Source organism: Euprymna scolopes, chromosome 30 (assembly GCF_053919585.1).
Source record: "Euprymna scolopes isolate OS-2025 chromosome 30, ASM5391958v1, whole genome shotgun sequence".
NCBI classification, from domain to species: Eukaryota; Metazoa; Mollusca; class Cephalopoda; order Sepiida; family Sepiolidae; genus Euprymna; species Euprymna scolopes.
The window spans coordinates 54,476,997-54,494,080 of record NC_136511.1 but is presented as its reverse complement, the minus strand read 5'-3'; the positions used below and the strand labels follow the sequence as shown (position 1 = coordinate 54,494,080).

Here is a 17,084-nt window from a genome sequence, read left to right as displayed (position 1 = left end):
CGACAATCGAATTGGAAATTGCAATCTCCCAACTTGAAATGGCGTATCAGGTGGAATCATAGGAATGCGTGGAATGAGGACATATTCACCCTTGGAAGGTCCTGTCAAGATTGTTGCTTCTATGATGTTGTTCATTAATTTTTTTTACTGCAAGACATATGCCATTTCAAAGCTTATGTTGGTTTAAAGTTCGCAACATGATAATTGGTAAGCCAATTTTCAATTGCAGTACTGCGCTGGCATCCCTGGCAAATGTGTAAATACCAACGTTGATAAGGACAATAGTCCGAAGAAAATCGATGTAAAAAAATTCAGTGAAGAAAAACAAAAGAAATTAAATTCTTTAAATCATTTTATTTCATTCGTTCATGTTTTTGTTACGAACTGATTTATGCACTATTCGTCTTGAGAGTCAGCATATGAAATGCCGCCAACTCTTGCACCAGTCGCTGGTAGACACCTCGGTTGTTAAGAAACCCCATTAGACATTCGAATTGATCCAGTTATTGAAGTGGGAAACTCTGGCAAAGACTGAGAGACCCTCGGTGCATGTCCAACCGTAAGAAACAATACCGGCCAAGACGAGCTGGTTATCGCTGGCACGGTAGCACATGAGTGGGCCACCGGAATCACCCTGAAAGAAAGAAAGGAAAACACAGTTGGTTAAGTCTGATTGAAACGAGTTGATTCTAGTGCCATCATGCGTGCGAAGAAAAATCAGATTTTTGACGGGTTCCTTAAGCAATGCTAGATATATGTTATAGAAATATAGTTGAAGTGAAGCGTAGCAGTTGAAAGGAATGATTCACAATGTTCTCCGGTTTAGTTAATGACACTTATGCCCTACGGAGATATCAATAAAATGACAAAATAATTTATATATGAAAAATTAAAATACTGACAAGAGTCCATGATTTTATAGGAATATTTTAGTAATGTATTTAGAGAAGTGCGTACGAACACTGACGAACATATGTTTTTCGTCAATTTTGACGAAGAGTGTGCATCAGTATGTATGTATGTATGTATGTATGTATATATGTATATAGGTGTGTGTGTGGATGGAGTGTAGAGGGCTCCCGTAAGCCGTGGTGAAGGCAACCTTTCTAGGAGAAGCAAATCTCTAATTCAAAAAAAAAAATAAAGCAGGAGACCAGTACCCGCATTAAGCTGGTCTGCAGTTTAACTTGTTGCTGGCTATCTTGCCCTTGCCTGTTACTGGATCTCAACATTTTGAACCGAGAGAGAGAGACTTAGCTGTCGTACAAAGCTAAGACTCTGTAACATCATCTGTATACAGATACTCCTTCAGACATTTGTCTATTAAAATGGTGCTGTGGCGTTGAAAGTCATTTTTGGGCTCATGGACTTTAAGTGTCTGAGAGAGTGGCACTCGTCTGACAAGACATTGCAATCATCATGTATGTGTATGTGTGTTTCTGTATATGTATATAATTTGCTATTTCATGTATATACATATGTACTATTATGAGGTGACATAATATATTGTTCATATTTATATTCTCGGAATTTAACTCAAGAGTGCGCAATACACGAGTAATGCTTAGTCTCAATTTGATGATTTCCCGCGAGAATGAAACCGATGGCTGTGTGTATCATACTTGCCATAAAGATATTTCATATTGTGTACAATATATATTGTGTACAATATATATTGTGTACAATATATATATATATATATATATATATATATATATATATATATATATATATATATAAAGAATTATATTTGGTTTACAGATAAAAAATGTATACTCAAAATGAATATAAATATTATATAAATATTTATATAAAATCAAAACCAGACGTGAAAGCTCAATAAATCCAACAAAAAGACAGAGCTTTAATATAATATACAATAAAAACCTTGACATTGAAAATATTCAAATTTTCAAAAGCCTTTATAAACATGTAAGGAAGGTATACGCAATTTTAATATTCGACAAGGAATACAAATTAAACAAGAAAAACCCTTATTCCATGGAGTTTCGAAGAGAGCAAATCTTTTTATCAGAGGGAAGAGATTTGCAAAATATGCAATGAATTTTGCAGGTTAATGTATCACGGGAAACAAGCAATATAAAAATGTTCATATTTGCATGAAAATGTCATTAACAGTTTTTAGACAGTTTGTAGGGATTCAAACAGATTGGGAAAACGATAAATGGGAAAAGGGGAGAAAAAGGATATGATATTATAAAGATCTAATGGGAAAACAATAAAATCTAATGGCAATCCATAAGGAAACAGAAAGATAAATGTCCAGGGTAAAATGCAGCTTCAAGAAAATGCAACGTTTTTTGTTTGTTTTAAGTAACGGATCAAGAAAATGGCGTATAAACTGCCGGTTTTAAATGAGATGATTAAAAATCAAAAGGCGAGGGGAAAAAGAGAGATAAACATAGTTAAGCAGGAAGGCGAGAAAGAAAGAGGGGAAAGGTGCAGGTAGAGAGTTATCTTTCCAAATAAATATAGGTCAGAAAGGATCAATTTGACTCAGACAGGAATATAACTGAAGTTGATTAATTTTAAATTTTGAATAAAAGTCAAATGTGGGATCGGAATTCAGTGGTGTAAAGAGTTAATGTTAATTTTTTATTTCCATACTTTGTGGACAAGGCGCGAACGCAGACCCTATAATTTTAATAAACCACTGTTCTGCCAGATAAAACATACCCATTCCTGTGTCTCGATATATCTATCATTATATGTGATCATTTTCTATAATAGTCAATCATATAGCAGCCTATTCGTGATCAGACACAGACAGAGACGTTCAGATTTATATATATATATATATATATATATATATATATATATATATATATATATATATTTATTTCGGACTACTAGTCTCATCTTTATTAGTTGTTGTTTTTTTTCATTTTTTATTGGATTGTTTATTCACAACGTTTCGGCTAACTAATTCCTCTGGCCTTCGTCAAAAAAAAAACAACTAATAAAGATGAGACTAGTAGTCCGAAATAAAAATAAATTAATATATATATAATGCTCATCTCAAAAATGAATTCCAATTAAGGAATATGTATATATATATATATAAATGAATTCCAATTAAGGAATATGTATATATATATATATATATGTATATATATAGTTGGGTACTTGTCTAGCCCTACTGAAGAGTTGTCATACAGCAAAGCAGTCTTTCTGCTGATCAGTATATATATATATATATATATATATATATATATATATATATATATATATATAATAAAGTAAGGGAACTCCAAATGAAATATACGTTCGACAGACCTGGCAGGTGGTTTTTCCGTTTTTGGTCAGCTGCCCAGCGCAAATATGCTGTGCTTCAAGTCCTCCTGCATATCTGGAACATTGTTTCTCGGTAAGGACGGGAACTGTGGCATGAAGGAGTTTGACAGAAGAAGAACCGTGTTCTGTGTTGAAAAAAACAAACAAACAAAAACAAAACAGAATTATGAGATGCTTTAATAAAAATTTCATTAACAACCAAAAATTCCGACCAAATAAAATCTTTTGAGAAAAAGTACTTGGTCGTTGGAAAAAGAAACGTATTAGTTTAATCGTCAACTGGAGCTGTGAAGGTGAATACTGAAAAATGACACGTGACAACATTTCCAATAAGGAATAAGTGTTACCGTACTTTGGGGTAATTGCACCAAGTTCTGTGTAATTGCGCCAACTAGTTAAAAGTGCTCTTTTGGCAATCACGTATATAAAGAGCACATTTGTTTTTAGTTGGCGTAATTACCCCCGGATTTGGCACATCTACCCCCAAAAAAGTTGAAGAGAAATACGTTTGTGTCAGAGTAATGTAAAAAATAAAAGGAAAGAAGAAATTCGCTTGTCAGCATCCAATACTGACGACAAACTCCAAAATAAATCCAAAACACGAGAAGAGATAGCTTTATACATTGGAAATATATTCATATAAGAGAGGAAGACTGTTACGATAATAACGTAAAATATATAAGAAAAGATGTTTTCATAAGAATTTCATTAAAAATAAATAAAATACATAAGAAACAAGTGAAGCATTCATGCTCCCCATGAGTGCACAGTGAACGAAGCATAAAAAAATGACTAAGTTCAGCATTAGTCCCAAAATTCCCCAGGGGACGTCAAATCCTGGTGAAAATGAACAAACGGTGCAGTTTTAGGCTTTAACATATGTAAATTTGAGTTCTGCACCAGGCAAAAAAAAAAAAAAAAAAAAAAGAAATGACTAAGTCCATCATTTGTACCTCCACCCATTTAGTCACAAAATTCCCCAAGGCCTTAACATATTTAAATTTGAATTCAACACCATGCAAAACTACTGCATATTTGGAACATTGTTTCTCGCTAAGAAATAGACATACACAAATTTTTTAGACACATATGGTAAAATAGTCCCAAAAATGGAGTGTTTTTATTAGCCCTAAAAGAGCCCCTGGGTCACACCCAAGAGTATAGACAAACAAAATTATATAGAAATCAATTAGTTACAACTCCAAGGCATATTTTTTTTATTTTATTTTTTTTTAAATAAGCACAAAAGTGTCAATTTTAGCCATTTAAACCCGAAAACTACCCCTAGGGGCCCAACCGGAGTTTTCCTGAAAAAATCTGTTCTGTTACTTATTTACTCATATCATGTTTAATGTTTGTGCAAAATTTCAAAAAATTCCAAGGCGTAGTTATTGAGAAAGGTACGAACGAACGAACGGACGAACAGACAAGGGTAAATTTACAGGTCCAAAGTTAAAAAAAAAAAATTAACCTCTGCGGGCTCTACCAAATTACTCAGCCAAGTTTTGGCCGAAAATTTGCCTGCCAAGGATCAAAGTCCAAAAGATTTGACCTTTGAGGTCTCTGGCAAACTATTCAGCCAATTTTGGGTCTAAACATTTGAAATGTTACATAAAGGATATTCAAACATGCAGCAAGCGTTCTAATTAGTTTTTGGGGCGAAAATTTGGCTGCCAAGAGTTCAAAGTTGAAAGAGTTGACATTTGCAGACTCTACCAAACTCCTCTGCCAATTTTGGGTCTAAACATTTGAAATTTTAGATGTAGGTTACCTGGAAATGGGTATATATATATATATATAGAGAGAGAGAGAGAGAGAGAGAGAGAGAAAGAGAGAGAGAAAGAGAGAGAGAGAGAGAGGGAGAGAGAGAGAGAAAGAGAGAGAGAGAAAGAGGGAGAGAGAGAGAAAGAGAGAGAGAGAGAGAGAAAGAGAGAGAGAGAAAGAGAGAGAGAGAGAGAGAGAGAGAGAGAGAGAGAGAGAGATAATCTAATCAAGATAGATATGACAGATTAAGAAAACTACTCACGTCCAGTCTTTCCCCAGCCAGCGATATGACAGTTACCGACGAATCTATCTCCTGGTTTAGCCAGCTTGATTGGTTTCAAACATCTGCTGAATGGGATTGGTTTGGAAAGAGTAAGGACGGCAACATCATTGACTGCGAAGAAAAAGAATAGATTCACATTTCTTATCGCACCCTTTTTATCAAAACACTTTTAAAATAAGTTACATATAACGCATTCTAAATTTTAAGTTATATTAAGCAACATTATCTAAAAGAAAATTAATATATATATATATATATATATATATATATATATATATATATATATATATATAGTTATAAAATATATATGGCGATTAAGCTACACTGAATATTCCGCATTTAATCCATTCTAGGATTCTTCAGGCTTAAGTAGTTATATCTATCTATCTATCTATATATATATATATATATATATATATATATATATATATATATATATATGTATATATATGTATATATATATATATATACATATGTATATAGACTTATAAGTAATATACTGAGTTCGTGTAATTCAGTTAATTTTCATATACCAATAGGTTTTAAGCCAAAAATGGTTGAGTTAAGGATAATTTTGCACACACAGTATATATATATATATATATATATATATATATATATATATATATATATATATATATATATATATATATATAACTACTTCGTTTACTCACATAATATCAATATACGAAAGTATAAATTTTTGCGTAAACTTGAAGTATTTACTTCAACAGTGCTCAATACGTAAGTAGAGCTAGTTAGTAAGTTATAAAATATATATGGCGATTAAGCTACACTGAATATTCCGCGTTTCATCGACTCTAGGATTCTTCAGGCTCCTGAAGAATCCATCGAAACTGAATCATATCACCACCATTCCCGAGAAAGAAAAAGAAACGCTAAATTTTAAATTTAATTCTATATTTATTACTTAAAGATTTTCCTTTCTCTTTCCCTGTTGGCCGGGTACGGTTGATCTGTTTTTGTTGAAGTTTAGGGCAGCTCTAAATGCTATTCTTATGGAATCTTAATTTTATAATAATTAGTTTGAGGAGGCGTATAAAATCCTTTGACATCCATTAAGACATCGGTTCGAGTCCAATTAAAATACTCAGTTCTAATCCTATTTTTAACGGTACAACTTTTCGTTAATGTTTTTATGAACTAAAACTTTGTGATTAAATAACTGTTAAAATCTGTTTTTGTCTGCTTTTTGTTTAAATATGCAAAGAAATCTGCATTAATAAAACTACTTTATTTCTTTAATGAACGCATGCGTGTCGACAGCAATGCGATCGTGCTATATTATTAATTGAGCATAACATTACACGGTTATGAATTTTCTATAACATTGCCTATAATGTGTGAGGTATATTTTTATGTGTCGACAGCAATGCGATCGTGCTATATCATTAATTGAGCATAACATTACACGGTTATGAATTTTCTATAACATTGCCTATAATGTGTGAGGTATATTTTTATGTGTCGACAGCAATGCGATCGTGCTATATCATTAATTGAGCATAACATTACACGGTTATGAATTTTCTATAACATTGCCTATAATGTGTGAGGTATATTTTTATGTGTCGGCAGCAATGCGATCGTGCTATATCATTAATTGAGGGAAAGCATAACATTACACGGTTATGAATTTTCTATAACATTGCCTATAATGTGTGAGGTATATTTTTATGTGTCGACAGCAATGCGATCATGCTATATCATTAATTGAGGGAAAGCATAACATTACACGGTTATGAATTTTCTATAACATTGCCTATAATGTGTGAGGTATATTTTTATGTGTCGGCAGCAATGCGATCGTGCTATATCATTAATTGAGGGAAAGCATAACATTACACGGTTATGAATTTTCTATAACATTGCCTATAATGTGTGAGGTATATTTTTATGTGTCGACAGCAATGCGATCGTGCTATATCATTAATTGAGGGAAAGCATAACATTACACGGTTATGAATTTTCTATAACATTGCCTATAATGTGTGAGGTATATTTTAATGTGTCGACAGCAATGCGATCGTGCTATATCATTAATTGAGGGAAAGCATAACATTACACGGTTATGAATTTTCTATAACATTGCCTATAATGTGTGAGGTATATTTTTATGTGTCGACAGCAATGCGATCGTGCTATATCACTAATTGAGGGAAAGCATAACATTACACGGTTATGAATTTTCTATAACATTGCCTATAATGTGTGAGGTATATTTTAATGTGTCGACAGCAATGCGATCGTGCTATATCATTAATTGAGGGAAAGCATAACATTACACGGTTATGAATTTTCTATAACATTGCCTATAATGTGTGAGGTATATTTTTATGTGTCGACAGCAATGCGATCGTGCTATATCATTAATTGAGGGAAAGCATAACATTACACGGTTATGAATTTTCTATAACATTGCCTATAATGTGTGAGGTATATTTATAGGACACCTAGCGGGATTCGTGGAAATTCCACAGTTGCACCCTTCATCTCTTATAATTAAAAGAAATTTGTGATATATTTCAATTTTATGGACGGCGCGAACGAAGACTCCACGATAGTATAGTTCCACCTTGTTCCAAACTGAAACATATTTTCATTCTATCAATGAACGCAGACCCTACAATGTTATAGAACCATCTTTGAACACAACTAATACTACACTTTAGTTATAGCCTGATGTGTATTTTAGTCCGAGTTTCGCATTCGACATACAACAAAGCTATTAGATGAAATTGTAATAAATAGGGCTAGGACAACAGCATATTCTTTTCATTGTTCTGACTCTCGAGTGTGTATCCGTTAATATCTTATATGCTTTTATATAGATTAATTTGGTTCTTGGTTGATTAACTTTGCCTGCGTCGGATATATACTCGAGAGTCAAAACAATGAAAAGAATATTCTGTTGTCATAACCCTAGTAATAAATGTATTTGGCATTGCATTTTCGACGATCAAGCAATCTCATCTTTTAAAAATGGGTGCAGGGTGATGATGTACGCACGAACCTGAACTCGTCTTACCGTATTATTACATAGATGATCTGACAGCATTTATGTACGACGAATCTTTAGAACAATAAGAAAACTACTAATAAAAATTCAACACAGAATCACGATTTGAACTGATATTTCGTATATAACAACTGCTATGAAGATAAACGCTATTCTGTACGAAATATTGTAATATGACATAATCACTTTGACACGCCGGTTCTTGTAAGATCACTGTAACCAAGCAACGTTAAGTCTGGTCAGTACCAAATGGATGATTATTTACGAATACCAAGCGCTGTATATAGAAATTCGATACCTTGCATTTTGTGGCGTCATACGCAAATAAAATGTTTCATGACGGCGTCCATTCTTCTCCAGTCTCCGTATAAATGTGAGAGGCAACAAAATAATTATCAAATTTACAGTGATACATTTGTTTTTACATGGAGCTCACCACTTATCAAGGCCCAGAAGCAACTCGGGGATAAGGGTTATTGCGTGTACAGTAATCATTTGCAAGAACCGAGCAAACCTAATGTCATTATCTCCTCTGACCGGAATAAACATTTGATTAAGGACTGCTCGTGAATTTGGTATTCCCATGAAAGTTCCTCCTTCGAAAGAAGCCGGTTCAGTTCAACGCTTCGTTCCGTTTGTTTTACATTCTGCGTTGAAGTATTTTCGTTCCACTTAGCTTATCGTTTTTACTTTCCTCTTATATCTTCGTTTGTTAACTATATGGTACAATATATATATATATATATATATATATATATATATATATATATATATATATATATATATATATATATATATATATATATACTCTTTGGCTACGACACCTGTCCTGACTTTTTTTTTCTGGTGATATTGCCTGTTAAACAAGTTTTATTATTGTCATCTTTTAAAAACTCTATCTTTTTAGCACCATTAAGTTAAGTGTTTATGACACTCAGTTCTTAATAATCACTTCGTTTTGAATATGAAAACAGAATACACACGCAAAAAATGATAGTTTATTAAATAAGCACTTACGGACAGTTATTTTATTATCGCCATCGTAGTGACGATGTCTGGTGAAAGATGATGCAGAAATTCGGTGGGGCATTTGTTGTTTGTCAAGAGAACCGAAGAAAACATCGACACCCTCAACACCACTGTCACTGGAAGAATGAAAAGAAGAAAAAATTTAGTTTAAACACGTTTCACTTTCTATTTCTTTTGTTAGATATATTAGCCATTTGTAGCGAGAAATCATTTTAATAAAAGCGTACAAATGTAAACGTGGACGTGTCCCTTAACACTTCGGGGTCGTGGGGTCGCTGCATTATTTTCATGCAGCGTGAATGGGGCAAGAATAGCATGGCGGCGTCCATCCTTCTCCAGGCTCCGTACAAGCAAAAATATAATGATCAAATGAACCGCGGTTAAATAGTCAAGAGTTAACTATTCTACACGTCCCAAGTAGCAATTTCCGGGGTTAAATTCTCTGCACTGCTGTCAAAACTCTCTACTCTAACATCCAATTCCAAAATTCCCAACTCTGCTTTCAAAACTTGCAATTCCAACATCCAACTAAAAAAATACTTAAGACTAAAAAAAAAATAAAATCAGCATTTTAATTCAAAACCGGAAACATTTTATTTGCATATCACGTGACAAGATCGCAAGCATATAAAATGAAGCAGCAGCCTTATTTTTCTTTTCTTTTTTTCTTTTTGTTTGCCAATGGATACTACAGGCTGTATAAAAACAGGTTTGTACCAATTAATATATATATATATATATATATATATATATATATATATATATTTAATTACAGTATCAAAAGGCCATTTGAATACAAATGATGTTCCTGTTTAGAAATTAATTTTCGACAAAAGGTTACAAAAGTGTAATTAAAGTCAAGTCAATCCAGGGAAACGACAATTGCTGAATAAAACCAACTTGGCCTGTTGGCTGCGGTGACAATGCCATTAAAAAAAGGAGCGTTTCAGGTGATCACAAACAGTTATATAATAATAACCGAAAAAGTTGGCTGGCGGTTTGGGCTCGACTAGAATCAAGCCGTCGAATTCCCGTGCGTGTATCTCCCTCCTAACAACAGGCGTCTATAACTGTCACACAGAATAAAGATATATTTTTATATCTCAGTCATTTTTTTAAACACAGCAGAAACACAACACTTTCTTTTGTTGTTTTTTTTGTTGTTTTACGGCATATCAACCCTTTTCAGGTTATTTAATGCCGAATTCAAAGATTTTGAAGAAATTTTTTTTAATAGAATATATTTGTTGTTTTCAAGTCGGTTTCTATTTAACCCATAGTTGGAACCCTAACAGGTACTACCACTCCGGGTCAGAGTGGACCTGGGAGCAATAGCAATTAAAAGGTGACTCCACACTCCCCAGTCCGCAAGCTGGGGCCTCGCCACTTGATATATCCAGGACCCTTTCTTTTGTGATTATCTTTTCACTCTCCTTATGACACCATATTACTTGCTTCCTTCTTACTCTGCCCATATTCCGTTTAACCTTCTAATATAGTCGGAATAAACCGAAATGTTCGAAAACTCTCTGAATTAGTGTTTTATACATATTATTTAAAATTCAGTATAATTGCATACACGTATTTGAAGTTTCTGTCCTTATAGACCATTTAGTGTTCAAGATTATTAATTGGTTGTTTCTTCTTTTACTGATACTCGTGTTGTTGCAACTACTGAAACAGATACAGGTTTTGGTTTTGGTTTTGTTAATTTCTTTGTTGGTAGTTCACACAAGATACAAAAAGAAAACACGTACAATACAGATCAGATTCTGTTAAATATTACATTCGATAAGGTTTCGAAATATCATACTAATTCCTTCTTCAACATTACTTCTGGATTAATTAAATTATCATATCTTAACATTATCTATGCTATTGGAGTTCTTAATGTCATCTTGTTTCACAAAATATATTTCTAGAGTATTTTGCACCGCTCTTATATCTACTTACGAATATTAATGCTACTAATTGTTATGTCTAGAATCTTTATTCCAATTTTAATCCAAATCAATGCATGATCTTGATTCGAGAAAACATCTCAAATTTAAGACTTACGTTTAGAGAGTCTTATGAAGAAATTAACATTTAGTTTCTTGATTATTATCTAATGTTCATGGGTCACATTTTAACGTCAATCCAAAATATCTGAATTTTCAGATGAGATGTTATGCCCAAAACATGTTCACTTTAATCATTTTCATTAATCCAAATTTACTTAATATTTATTAATTCATCTCTAATATTTATTGTTAAATTTTTTCTTAGACGTTTCTATTTCTTTTTTCCCCCTTTTGTATAAAACTAAATTAAATTAAGAATATCCCATATTACACACAGTTACGCCTAACAGCATTGTCCATAATGATGTTCATAAGAGTCTATGAGTCTATCATATGAATAGAAATATATAAACAAACACACATACCCTAATTTATACATAGATATCTTTTTATTTGTACTTACACACAATGAGCGGCAGTTACAACATGAGTGCTGTCGATGAGGGAACCTCCACAGGCGAAAGTTCCTGTCGCTTTGCTGATGAGAACGAAAGCGATGTGAGGAAAGTCACACTCTTTCGCGTGGGAACCGGAAACAATATGGCGGCGGGCGAAAGCTATAAAACAAAAATATTAAAAGAAATATTGGTTATTAACATACATAAAGTGAGATTTATTCTTATTTCAATTACTCGAATACCAATTAAAAAAAACTACATAAAACCTTTCGTTTCGTCATTGGTTTATGCTTTCAAGAAGAGAAATGTTCATTTCCAATCGTTTTTAGATTTTGATATTTAGTTCGTTCAGATATTTCTGTTTTGATTTAAAAATAGGATAGTCGGGGTCGAAGAAAACAAACTTCTTTTCAGTATGAAGTTTGCTTACGGCTATCAGCATGCCCTTTAGTAGGGAACCTAAATTTTAGCATCACGACGCGTATTTAATATATATATATATATATATATATGTATATATATATATATATATATATATATATATATATATATATATATATATATATAGAGAGAGAGAGAGAGAGAGAGAGAGAGAGAGACAGAAATAAAAAGGAACAAACCGTATTATGTGTTCATCAACGTTTCGTCTTTATTTCGAGACTTCCTCTGGATGAAATGTCTCGAAATAAAGACGAAACGTTGATGAACACATAATACGGTTTGTTCCTTTATATTTCTCTATTTTGTCGGAATACTATTCCCATTATTTTCATCATATATATATATATATATATATATATATATATATATATATATATGTACATTCTGCGATGAAACGATAGAAACGGTCTACACATCGTAGCAAGATATCACTATATTTGTATAAAAACAGAAATTATATATATATATATATATATATATATATATATATTTATATATATATATATATATATATATATATATATATATATATATATATATATATATATATATATATATATATATATATATATCCGAAAATCTAATATGGCTGAAGATAGGGGGATTTGTTTATAAATATAAACACCTCTCCCGCAAAAAAATAAAAAATAAAAAAAATCTAATTTCGGGTTTGTTCCAAGTCTGAAAGTTATGGTGCCATATTTCTTTGAGTTGATCATTTGCAACATTATTGATGCGCACGCACACACACATATATATGTACACACACACAACACGCACATTAATTATGTAATGTATATTATTTATTATCTGCTGTGTGACTTTTGGCTTCTTCTTTCATAATATTAATACAATATTAATTCACACAGAAAACGATGTCAAATTTTATCCGACAATACACATTGTTGTTTATGAAAAGTCTCACTTGTGCATTAATACTAAAATAATGAAAACTTCAATCGTTTCTGATAATAATCGTAACGCAAGCAAAACGCACAGAAAAGCCACCATTGTTGTTTTGCAGAGATTTGCGCAAAGCCACAATTTTGAGTTAACAAAAATTCACGGAAAGCAATGATCGCAGTATAACAGTAGTTGACGAACAGTTACACTGGGAATTTAACGAAACCATACGGAAAGTCGCCATCGTTAATTCATGACAGTGGGTTAACGTAAACGTAACGAACACTTTCAGCGCCCCTTAAAACAATCGCACAAAAAAGTAACGCGTTTGAATACTCGAAAACTTACGGAAATTAACGATCGCTTCATAATGCCATTTTACTGAATATCAAGTTCGTGTTCGTGAAAACTTCCGCAAATTTCTGATTTTTGTTTAGCGTAAAATTTAGAAAAGATCAATTAATTATTGCTCCAATTTTGACAGATTAATCTGCTCATTTGACATAATGATAAGAATGTTCGCTAATGAAGCTGTACACCAGGGTTCAATATTCGGCCGAGTCGTATCAAAGACTTAAAAGTGATACTTGGTGCTGTCTTGGTAAACTCTTGATAAACACTCGGCAGGAGTAATTCTGGGAATTGAGTGGCACCCCTCTCTACATATCAACGAAAAAAAAAAACCTTAGGGTCGCCCCTGACTATAATATGCCACTTTAGAATCGTCTCTTCCTACAAAAAGTCAAACTTAATAATTTGTTTTACAATTGCTCTACCTTTTTTTCCTTTTCTCTAGAAAAGCAAAGTTGCATACCTGAGCCGGCCAAGGAAAGAAGAGCCAAACAGATAAGACGGAACATGTTGATCAGTTGGTTTGATGACTTGTTGCAGTGTTGAAGGAATCGGCTGCTTATATAGGCTCGGTTTGAACCACTTCCTCTAGTTCTACACAATGGCAACAACTCTAACAATACAACTAATAGCGATGAATGGACCTATAAATACACAATACAATAAAATCGAGAAGGAAAGACCGTAAAAGAAAAGCAAGGAATAAGAAAAAAATTCTTTACATAAACGCTTACATTAACGGAATATCCTCCTCCATCTGTTTCTACCCTTCGTCATATTTAGATTTTGTTTTATTCCATTATATAACGGCCATCTTCCTTTTATTATGACTTCATGGTTCGTTTCGTTATTTCTTTTATTCTAAAGAATAAAAGAAATGAACAACAGACATTCTTAAAACGCGTCCATTCAATTTATTGGTTTTTCGCAGATCGATACTAACATTTGTCAGATGGTTTATTACATGTTTTACAAATCGAATCCTTACAAGTATTAAGCATTAAGGATAAATCTCGAAGACTTAAGGATATGGATGGATGTAATTGAAAGAAGATAAATATTATGAGAGGATTGAAAATTCGTATTACTTGAATTATTCGGGCGCTATTCTCACCTTGAGTGCTATTTTCACAACGTTTCGGCTGATTGAATCTCCACCTTCTTCAGATGTATCTTGTCAGAACTCGCAAATCTTTCTGCCGAACTCGGGTATCTTTTTGTGGAATTTCAAACAGAACCTTTTGAATTGAAAGCCATGTTTAATTTCGAAAGATTTTCCGATAGGTAGGTATTCTGTACAAGTCCTGGAGATGAAGAGTTTTGGGTGGGAAGCTGTTCTGTATAAGTCTTGGACTTAGAAGTTTTGCAAGCAAATAGCAAAAAAAAAAAAAAAAAAAAAAAACAACAACAAAAAACAAAAACAAAAAACAAAACCAAAGAAAATAAATAAAAAAATCTTTCTCGCGTGGATACGAAAAAAGTATGTGCGGGAATGCTGAAAGATTGAATATTTTTACGGAGCAATTCTGGTTTCAGATTGGTTGCTAGCAGAACGTGGCTTCATTGGGTTGGGTCAGTTCCTATCGCCAGTGTCTATAAGCAGAACCTTCCAACTTTCTTTAATCATACCCTCACACACATCTAAAAAATACTGCAACAGAACCCTTCATTTACTCCACGGGGGTAGCATGTTCTCGTTCCTTTAGCTATGACTCGGTAGATGTCCTAAGTAATTTGCAACTGTATTCCGCGTATCGCTCACATTGATAATTGAACCTTAAACCTATTCTTACTTTTAGATGCACAATCTTACTATTTGTCGCTATAGATTATTATTTATTATACACATTAAATATTGTGAAAATGACTCTCAAGACGAGAACAGCAGGCCGAATAATTCAAATAATACGAATTACCAACCATCATCTCAAAAGTTCCGAAACAGGATTGACCATAATGAATTGAGTTTTTTAAGAAAACTTCCAAGAAATGTTAACCATCTTTGTATTGACAAAATCGTCAGACACGGATCCGTAGCTCAGTAATTCGTACTTGGAAAAATTCAATTGCAAAGTGATATTCTCCTGAAGGTTCGATCCTCAGCGCGGGCGACGAAAAATACAACTGCGGATTACTTAGGACCTTTATCCAAAAGCAGCTAACAGAACGAAAGCATGCTACCCCAAGTAAAGTAAATAAAGGATTCCGTTCCAAATTCCGCGCAGATAACCAAGTTCGACATAACATGTCAAAGTTTGATAAAATAAACCTTAAGGAGTTCGAGGATTACATAGACCGAAACGTTCTGAAAATGAGAACAATTGTCTGAGAATAAGCCTCATCTAAACTATTCAAAATCATCAAACAATTATGCTCAAATGCCGGAAGAATACGCTTGGCACACGTGATATGAAATTTAGAGATGTGTTTTCCGGCATAAAGGCGTTTTTACAATTTTAAAATAAAAATACGTATGAAATACGTTTGTAAACCAAATTACAACGCAATATTTTTGTAAAATAAACAAATATCTATTTGTTTAAAATCATCATTTCAACGAAAGACAGTATCTTCAGAATTTAAGATTTTTTTTCATATTTTTTCCTCGCTCTGATGGTAAATGAAAAAAAGTTAGTAGTCCGCGTAACTCAAAGAGTAAATATGTGTCGATACAGATATGCCGGTATTCTGTAGTCCTAAAAAAGCATTCTTCTTATTGCATGTTCCTGGAAAAGAAACCTCGTTCAAGAATAATCCTTAATCCTTGATAAATGCAGTTTGCAGAAAGATATGATTTTGATACAATTTATAAGACCAGCAAACCATAATTGCATTGACACTTATTCTCGTTAGATCATCTAAGTTAAGCCACATGGAGCCTGGCCAGTACCAGGTGCGTGACCATTTGATAATCGCTGAATGTTACTTTCCCATTACCATGATACATGCATTAGGGGACCGCTTTTAAATTTATCCCAGCCAGGGAAAATAGAAGATCTGCTAGTTAGGCTTAGGGTTACCGGTTCTATTATCAAATCAGAACAGGAACCGCAAAAGCACAGAACACGTTAAGATGTAATTAGAAGAATCCGAAAATAAAGATAAATTAAAGAATTCTTGAGAATTATCGGATAGAAATATTTAACAGAATTTGGCCCCTATATTAATCAGGGTCTGCGGTCTGTCTTATGAGACAATGGATACCCTCTGTGAGGGTTTGTTTAGTTCTCTTCCAATGCAAGAACTTAGACACCACGGTTGGAAAGTGGGATTGGGAAGTCAGCTCCACATAGGAAGGCCACTCTGACTTGCAAAAAGTACCTGGGCAGCCGCGATTAGCAATAAACTAACCTATTCTTAAAGAGAGAAGGCAAATCCTGGGAGGGTTACCTCTTAGAACTGCACATAACTAAACTCCCACTGCAAAATCAACAGGGACCGGATCATTACAGAAATGGTTTTATCTCTGTTGATTTTGGGGGTCAGGATAAAAATTC

General features: G+C 33.2%; 1 protein-coding gene across 1 annotated transcript; it reads right to left on the bottom strand.

Moving 5' to 3' along the window:
* Nucleotides 1-339: 339 nt before the first annotated feature.
* On the bottom strand, nt 340-14,209 carry LOC145254809 (chymotrypsin-1-like). The gene is made up of 6 exons (XM_080113619.1): nt 14,051-14,209; nt 11,898-12,051; nt 9,420-9,547; nt 5,342-5,473; nt 3,298-3,440; nt 340-634 (listed from the first exon to the last, which is right to left on the bottom strand). The coding sequence occupies exons 1-6, from the start codon at nt 14,094-14,096 to the stop codon at nt 482-484; spliced, it is 756 nt and encodes a 251-aa protein (XP_079969745.1). The 5' UTR covers nt 14,097-14,209; the 3' UTR covers nt 340-481.
* Between the last annotated feature and the right edge of the window lie 2,875 nt (nt 14,210-17,084).

Excerpts from the sequence above, each read along its gene's own strand:
- LOC145254809 (XM_080113619.1), bottom strand. The coding sequence starts at position 14,096 with ATGTTCCGTCTTATCTGTTTGGCTCTTCTTTCCTTGGCCGGCTCAG. Across the intron at positions 5,474-9,419 it reads CGATAATAAAATAACTGTCC|TCAATGATGTTGCCGTCCTT; the intron begins GTAAGTGCTTAT and ends TTTTCTTCGCAG. Across the intron at positions 3,441-5,341 it reads TGGCTGGGGAAAGACTGGAC|AACACGGTTCTTCTTCTGTC; the intron begins GTGAGTAGTTTT and ends TTTTCAACACAG.